Consider the following 9,001-nt stretch of genomic DNA (forward strand, 5'->3'; position numbering starts at 1 on the left):
ACTGCATCCAACCAAGAGTAACTGAGCATTTTATTTATACATTTACATGATTTATACAGCATAAATGACATGTGAATAATAGGCTACTGTGATAATGCAAACAGTGAATATCAGGGAGGTTGACAGCAGGAGTGTTTTAAAAAAGTAAATGATCTACAGAGCAGCACTTTTCTTACACCGCATCAGCCTGTCCAACTGCTCCTCTGTCTGAGAGGGTTGATCTTCATCAGGGAAATAACATGTAAAATGAAACTTAAGTCAGTAATTAGATGTGAGTGTGTAGATGTGTTAGCATTTTATTTTTAATCTCTCGTCCTTCTTGTGTTTACCTCCATCTGTGACAATCATTTCCCTCTGGGATTAATAAAGATTTTTGAATCTTGAATCTTGAACAATCAGCTTCCTCCATTTCCATCGGGCCAAATAAAGACCTACCAGCAAACGGCTGGTGCTGCTCCTCTTTGACGTGACACCAGAGGGCAGGTTGTTGCCGTCTGGGCTTCATTTGTTACACAAGGACAGTGAAGTAAACAGTTTGCATTTAATCTGGCTCTGTTAGTTTACAGAGAAAGGAGATTTAATATCTGTCAACCGCGATCTGAACGTCACAGACCTGAAGCTGCTGAAGAAAATTAATTATTAGCGGCTGAGTTTTGTCGCCATTAATAAGTGACTGCTGCTCCTGAATATCCTTCACGCACGGTGAGCCTTCCAGGTCAGTTCAGTCGTTTCCTCCTGATTCTGTTGGGAACCTGTTAAACATTAATGAGCAAAAAGTGGACAGAAACAGAACCGAGTCCGATCAACAGAGAGCACGACACCTAGACAGAGGTTAAGGTGGAGGTGTGGGCTCATTGTCTGACAGTCTTTAAAAGGCTCCTAAGGACCAGCCTGACGCCTCGGCTGCTGAACTCATGTCCCACACATCCATGTCCACAGACGTCTGGGCTCCTTCAGTCTTTCTTTACCTTTAAACCTATGCGACTCTTCTCCACCCCCCTTTTGTCCCTCTGTCTCTTCCTGAAGTTTTTAAGGGCAGGAGGAAAACATGTTCACGTAGTTAATCCCTCCTTGGTTCACAGCTCACAGCGGTCGTCCACAGTCTTGTAGCGATCCATGATGCTCAGCACGTCCTCCATGATGGACGGGCCCAGGTCCAGGTCCAGTCCTGCCATCGACTCTGATCGGGGCACGTCTGCGGGGGCCGTGAGGCCGGTGGGGGGGGGCGGGGCGCTGGGAGACTCGCTGCGTTCGCTCCTCAGGTCCTCGTTGCTCAGGCCGGCGTCAGAGTCCAGGCTGAGGCCCCGGCGAACGTCCAGGGGCCCACAGGTGTCCGACACGGAGTCCTCAGAGGAGGCCTCCGAGAAGGAGCCGGAGGAGGGGACGAGCCTGCGGATGGCGGGGGACAGGGAGACGTCGCGGCAGGGCTCCGAGGCCAGGCGGCCCACCACCCCGTTCTCACACAGGGACAGCGTGGGGTGCTGCGGGCCGCCCAGCGGGGGGCCGCCGCCCAGCGGGGGGCCGCCGCCCAGCGGGGGGCCGCCGCCCAGCGGGGGGCCGCCGTTGGCCCGGGGCCCGGCCTCCTGCTGCTGGAGGAAGCGGTGGTGCTGGGAGCCCAGCGAAGGAGGCGAGGGCTCGTCCAGGTGGAGGCGCGGCGGCTTGGGAGGCGCCTGCTCGTGGGCCACGAACACCGGCATGGAGATGGTGGTCCTGAGCAGGCCGCTGGAGGAGTGCTGGCAGTGGAAGCCGTTGTAGGCGTAGCTGTGCGAGCGGTGCTCGTCCTCCGGGCGCCGCTCCACGCTGTGGGAGCGCGCGTGGCCGTTGTGCGCGCGGCTCAGCGACGGCAGCATGTCCATCTTCCCCTGCAGGAAGCCCACGTCTCCAAACATGTCGCCCTCGCCCTCGGGGCCCACGTGGGCGCTGTGGCGCACGTCGCCCAGCGGGGGGCTGATCATGTCGCCCGAGAGGACGTCACGGAGCCGCAGGCGCTTCCCCTTCTTGGGAGTTGCAGTTTTTAGGTAAATGGGCGTCTTTGCCGGCATCGTGCCGTGAAGAAGAGGCTCCGCTCAGTGGGTTCAACAAGCGGGAGAACAGAACCAGCAGCAAACAGCTCGGATCCAGTGAGTGACTGGTTTTTAGGTTCAGTGACTCTGAGAGAGGAAGGACTCAGATCAGCTCCCTCTCAAGCACAGAGGAGCCATGTCCAAGCAAACGCCGGGGCCTCGTCTCTTCAGAACTCAGACGAGCAGAGGAGGAAGTGGCCTCTGGGCACACGCTCAGTCCTTCACACACCTGAGGAATGTGACACGAGATCTGGGGGAGAAACAAGAGAAAAGCGGTGTCAGCTCACAGCCTTTCAAAATAAAAGCGCTCATTCTCTCAGGAAACTGGTTTGAGCCTGGACTCTGCTCCGGCATCAGCCTAGTATTAGTTGAAAGCGCCCTTCCTGAGACAAACACTGTGAATTATGGGCTGACACGAAAGTCACGCCCGAGGCTCCGCGACCTTCTGACCCGACACCCACTTTAAACAAAGACAAGAAGTTTCATGTCACATGGAGAAGAAGATGCTTTTAAGCAGAGAGGAACCAACTGTTGATCTAAGGCATAAAATAATTATTATTTTAAGCTTCTTCCACAGCGACAGTGAGTTTTGACCTTCATCATTATCATCATCGTGGAATCTGAACCGCTTCTTGTGATCATCATTAGAGGAGGAGCTCATCATTAATCCTGCTTCTTTATAACTTCATATTTTCAGTGACGGCTGGATTTGAGCCCAGTTTTCAGTCTCTGGCTCCTGTTTTTGCTCTCATCAGCTGGAGCTGATATATTTTGCAGCTCTCGCCTCACGGATCTGAGCTCTTAGGAAATAGTTTTCATGCTGCAGCCTGTCGACTGTCACAGAACCTGGTTAGTCAGTTTAAGTCCAACAGCAAAAGACGCTTTTATAGAATTAAATGCTTCACACATTCGTTAGTTACTTGAGGAGGAATCGTAGCAGCAGGAATATTAGTGTCGCTGATATCAGTGTTTATAATAACAAAAGCTTGAAGCAGAATAAAGACAACGACACATGAAATAACTACAGCGTTTACAGCTGTGAAGCTTTCAGAAAAACCAACGTCACATTGAGCACAAAAAGAAAGTTTCATTTTCACTCAAAAGAAGTTCTGGTAATAAAAGCCTCCCACACAAAAAAGTCCAGTAAAGTGCAAACTTAACAATTCAACAACATGTTGACCCAAATTCCTCTTTAAACTGAGCTCAATCTGTTTTTTAGAATTTGAACTAAAACACATTCAACTGTGCAATATTTAAAGATCTGAACATTTAAACCCCTGTGAAAAGTCCGGATAGAAGACAAAGCTGATGCTGTTTGTTTCGATGATGATGATGATGATGATGATGATGATGATGATGCTGGTGTTGACTGTATTCTTACATTGAAAGGTCGATGCTCAGAGATTCTACCTGAAAACTCCAGAATGCTTCAAGTCTGGGCAGCAATAAAACGCTGAATGTTGTGGTTTAGTGCTAAAACTCAACATTTTCATCACTGGACAAAAGGCTGAAAATAAGACCATTACACACTCATTGTTCCTCCTGCTCCACAACCCAAACACATCCATCGACCACAAATGAGAGAAACAAGCTTAGAAAACGATCTGTCTGTACGAAGTGAAGCGAACAACACATTTATTCAAGTTTAAGACCTGGTGAAACCATAGAGAGTCAGAACAAACGGGACAATAACGCATTAATGCACAAACAGTGGAACAGATGAGTCTACGCTGTGAAGACGCCCTCGTGAAGGGACCCGAGTGTGAGACGGGACCAACAACACAACAAGACACACACAAAGCGACAGAGAGCAGAAGCAGGCGGAACCGGTCGGTTCTGTGGTTTCTGCTGGAACTGGACCGTGTGCGGCACTAATGGATGTGAAGAGCGCTGGGCTGAGATATCAAAATAAAAGTCCTGAGTACAATTAAACTATGAGTCTGTGTTTGACTGTAAAACTCCAGGTGGGGTTTTCAGCTCAGGTCGTTTTACACATGTGGACCCTGCGCCTCCACAACTCCTCCCAATGACGTCATCTGAAATAAAGAACACTCACTGGACTGAAACGTTGGAAACAGGTCTGTGACTGCTTTTACTGGGGTTTTATGGAAACAAAGCCAAACGACGAGTAAAGCCTAAATCCTAAAACAGCGTCAGGAACAATAGGATGTTCTCCATTTCCACGAGGTTCGGTATCAGGCTCCTCGTGTTACCCACGTTTAAAGGCGGACAGGGGAGGACACGACTCCGCCGCTCCTCGCTCCTCTGGTCCCGTTCGTGGACGCGGGGGGGGGGGGGGGGGGGGCACGGCCGGTGACGCAACGGGCCACGGGCCGACGATCACATCTGGTTCTGCTCTCGGGCTCGTGCTGAGCCAATCGCGATCCCCGTCGTCTCCTAGGACCCACGCAAACAAACGAGCACGCGGGAACGTGGTTCCTTTCACGCCGTCGGTTGCGTCACCGTTTGTTTTCACGATAAACGCGAAGCTAAACAGCTGTTTTCTGGTTGATTTCATCCAGTTTGGTTCAACCACTGTAGAAATGACTTAGTCTGAAAAGCCCTTTTAATTCCAGCTCCATCAAAAACCGACTCGTCTCCCACCAAGCAATAGAAATGCTCTTTACTAAGTTAATAACAGGAAACATCTCCTTCTGCTTTTTCCATCTTTACGTCACTAATCAGAAACAAACTCATCAACGCGAAGCACAGGGATCAGCAGCGGAACCCAGTGTTATGTAAGCGGAGCCTGTGACGTCATCCCGCTCTGCTCGGGTCTTTCTCACCGGTTCACCGACTGCTACCAGTAAAACAGATCTATTTCTCCGCAGTCTAATCCGCAGACAGAGGCACGGCTATTTCCAGACGCGCTAACGTAAGTGGAAGCTGCTCAGATTGACGCAAACGTTCGGACCCGTGTCTCTCACCGGGACAAACCCAAACTCCGACGTTCAAACCGCGTCCATGGTCTTTATGAACTGTCCATTAGATCAGCTGTAAGATACTTACGAGGTGCCCAGAACTGCGGGACCGCTCCCGCCGTGCGCTGGGGCTCCAGGTAGCAGTAACGGACCCATCTGAGTCACCGGATACGTTTTAATGTTTTGCAGTATTTCCTCATCACTGCTTTGCCCTCCCTTTTTGGGAAATTTCGCACAGGATCAACCAGAGCGCAGCATATCTGGCTGATTCTGTAAGACTTAATCTGCTTATTAGATCATCATATTTAGGCCGAGGGCTCTTGTTTTTCACGTGTTATAATATATTTGTTGATTGGTCTGTTCTGAATATTCTCAATAACAGGTGTGTGTACTAAAGGTTAAAAGCCTTAATTAAAAAACATTTACATCATCACTCATGAGTGAACGGAAGTGATGGTTCCTAATTAGTCAAACAGGTGAACGGACATTTAACGGTCATTTGTTGCGTATCTTTTAGATTCTTCTGTTTTCTTTCTGAATACTGGACCTTGTTACATTCCGCTCGCTCGAACCCGAACACGTGTGCCCCCCGTTTTTTGACAACATGTAAACGGTCGCTAGTCACTTTTGTTCCGTTGTTGTTATTAACATAATAGAAAACAATAGTTCTATTCAACAGGTCGACGGCGTCCACCGTCCGACCACTGGTCACATTCAAACCCATTAAAAAGCGGCACACAACCTTCCCAGAACAAACGGATTCATCTCTGTGATAATTACCTACAAACGCGTCGCTTTGTCGTCTTCAACATACAAGTCACCGACGCCTCCAACGACCTCGGTTTCGCGACTGGAGGGTCGTAACTGCGCTCTGGACGGAGCGAGTCGGAGAGAGAGGGGTCAGCTTCTAGATGGACGAGCGTGAAGGCGGCAGAAGCGAGCGCGACGCGCATCCGCTTTGGAATTTCAGATTAAGATGCACCTCGACTCGTGTTTAGACCCGGAAAGCAGTACAACGTGTGTAAACCCATTTAAGTCTCAAAGTCAACTAACGTAAGCCTTTGCTGGGTCATGACGAGGATCATATTGTTTTTTATGGCTGCAAATTTGTATTGCAAGATAAAACATCTCTCCACAGTTATGTTACTTTTATTTTTATACTACGTAGCACCGCTTCCGGATTTACTTTGGGTGATACGACAGCTTTACTGATTACATTTACTATAACGGACAACAAGGACCCCACATCTTCCACCATAAAGGATTAAAGAAGGGCAAATATTATATAGAAACTAAACATTTACTTTATTTGTACAAACAATAAGTTGGAAACTTTACTGGTGACGTTTCTTTCTGCTCAGAGCTGATTTTGTCTCTGTCTCTCACCACACTGTCCATCAAAACATGCACATAAATCTTTTTTATTCTGTTAGAAAACAACAAATAAACACAATCAGAAATAAAAGCTGCAGTAACAATGAATAGTTTGTGCATCTGGCAGCTGAGACATATTTACTCCAGATCAGCAGGTAAGCTGGAAAAAGAAGAGCTTTGCATTTTAAGTGCTGCGACCTGCTGGAGCGTCACATTCTGGTGGCACTGAGCGTAATTACAGCCGTTAATGAGGATTTAACACGTGGAGAATGCACACGTTCGCTCTTCTCTCTTCAGACACTGGTTTGCAGCTCCTGCGGGAAATTATAGCCATTCCGTCATGTAATTGTCCGTTGGTGTGAGCGTTGGGCTCAGCTCCAAACGCAGAAGATCGTTGCTGAAGCAGCGTCGTGTGATGAAGTGGAACCACCTCCAGAGAAGCCGACCCGCTACAGGATCTTAGGCCGCAGAGCTCCAGCTCTAGAAGGAAAATACTCAGGAACTTTTCCTTGTAGCTTCAAGCTGGTCTCATGTTGTAACCACTGCCAGTTGAATCACTTCATATAAAGACTGAATCTCACAGTTTTCAGTGGAATTTCTTAAAACAAGGCAAAGAGAGACAGAACAGTCTTTTTTTCTCCTGCTCTGTGTCAACACATGAAGTGCTTCAGTGTTTGAAGACAACTGGAATGTGTAAACTAGATAAGCAGAGAATTAGATCCAGTGTCTGAGAGAGGCTGTTACATCACACGCTGCAGACTGAGGTGGGTCCACACGGATCAGAACTGGATCCGTCCAGAGCCCACAGAGAGGCCGCAGCCCCAGGTGCCACCCCCTGCTGGGACCCCCTGAGACTAAGCGGGGGGAGTCTTCTGTGACAGAAGAGGAGACGGTCCGTCGGCTTTGTGTAAGAACAAATGAAAGTAACAGGTCATCGATGGAAAAGCATCGTCCTTGAGTCACAGCACGGCGCTGGTCTGGACCCACCAGACAAACATTCACAGGTTTCACAATCACTGAGTCAGGATTAAAGAAGAGTGATGCAGCTGCGTCATTCCCCTCCAGGTTTCTCACTGTGTGACTATGACATCACCTCTGTAATAGTCTGTGAGTGAGTTCCAACCCTGACGAGTGATGGTTCTTCACAAGGATTCATGTCTTTTTAAAGTTTTAAAAAGTTTTTTTTCTAATTGGATTAAATGAATAAACATGACAGCGTTTTTTTGCTGTGATCATTGTCCAAAGCCAACTCTCCCAGCTACGATCTGCTAAAAGAGATTGTGATAATGACTTTGTTTCCTTTGATGTTTAATGGTTGTACTGGTGCTATTGTTATTCATATTCACAAAGTTTGTTAATATTATTAATTTTATATGATAAAACGTTATTTTGCAAATCTCCCATTAGAAGGTTCCTCGGTGGCTTCCTCTTCCAGTTGTGTGTCTGTACAGACTTTAAGCAGCACCAGAATCCCTCCTGATGTGACTCACTTGTAACTTCTGACTCGCAGACGTTCGACCCACGCTGGTTCCTGCTGCGCCTGAGGCTGCAGCTTCACTTCCAAGCAGTGGAAATGCGACTTGCAGCTGACACATCAAGTCGCCTCAGGAATTCTGGGAATCTGCGAGTCAGGGAGCCCATGTGTTTCCGTTTAGTCTGCTTTGATTGAAGTAAAGTGGGATCATCGAGACTGAAGAAACTTAGAGAAGACAAAAAGGAAACGTGACTCCAATAAAAGAAAGAGACACAAATAACAGGCGCCACAAAGGGAAAGAGGAAAAGTCACATGTTGAGCAGAATCCAACTTATTAAGGGACATTTGCTTTTGGATTCCTCTGTTTCTACAGCTCAGGACAGAGCAGCTCCACCAACCGGTGCGTTTACATGCGTGTGTCCACACCCACTGTGTATTCAGTTCAGCTCTGAGTCCGAGACGACGCTGGTGACAGATGAATTGAAATTCCCTCCACACATTTCCAACACATTGTGTTTATAAGAAAGGAGCAGGCAGGAGGCTATGGTGGCTTTTCTCTTAAAAAAGACTTGAAGACTGAAAAAAGACTAGTTTGATAAAAGATTTGTTTAAAGTCTTTGGTGACAAGTATAAAATCAGCCGAGCATCTGAGCCTTCACCACTTTCAGTTTTACGCTTGAGGGAAAGTTCGACTTCCAGACTATGAAGGTCGTCCAGCTCCTTCCAGAGTTTCCTGAGTGGGAGCGTTCAGTGGAAAGAAAACAAGAAATGATGTAAGAGGAGAGAGGGCACGCTGTAAAAGTGTCACACTGAGCCTCAGGAAGGCGTCAACACAAACACTTCACACAGAAATCGACACAGAGACACCAGACGCACACGGAGAGCAACACTTAACACAGTCCCGACTGATACACAACATACAGTCACATCTTTTGTGTGAAACAGACAGAAAAGCTCTGAATGAGCAACCAAACAGGTAGCAGCCAGGGCTGATGTGCAGTTACCGTGGCAACAGCACCGGCTAAGACTAGAACCCCAGCAGAAGGCTGGAGACCCAGGAACATGAGCGCAACTGGAACAGCTGAGAGACGAAGCTTCACTCTGTGATGCTGCTGCTTTAACGCGTTTGTAAAATCACATCAAATTCAAAACAGAGAAACGTTCATCGC

General features: G+C 48.0%; 1 protein-coding gene across 3 annotated transcripts; it reads right to left on the reverse strand.

Moving 5' to 3' along the window:
• Positions 1-12: 12 nt before the first annotated feature.
• zgc:154093 (uncharacterized protein LOC777623 homolog) lies at positions 13-5,925 on the reverse strand. Of its 3 annotated transcripts, none has more exons than XM_029172201.3 (2): positions 5,765-5,925; positions 13-2,313 (listed from the first exon to the last, which is right to left on the reverse strand). In XM_029172201.3, exon 2 carries the CDS (start codon positions 2,040-2,042, stop codon positions 1,077-1,079), a length of 966 nt encoding a protein of 321 aa, XP_029028034.1. In that variant the 5' UTR covers positions 2,043-2,313; positions 5,765-5,925; the 3' UTR covers positions 13-1,076. The 3 variants fall into 3 exon arrangements, with proteins under 3 accessions (XP_029028034.1, XP_029028036.1, XP_029028035.1); XM_029172203.3 differs by having other exon boundaries at positions 5,769-5,905; XM_029172202.3 differs by lacking the exon at positions 5,765-5,925 and adding an exon at positions 5,073-5,710.
• Positions 5,926-9,001: the final 3,076 nt, after the last annotated feature.

This window comes from Betta splendens, chromosome 13, assembly GCF_900634795.4.
Source record: "Betta splendens chromosome 13, fBetSpl5.4, whole genome shotgun sequence".
Lineage (NCBI taxonomy): Eukaryota > Metazoa > Chordata > Actinopteri > Anabantiformes > Osphronemidae > Betta > Betta splendens.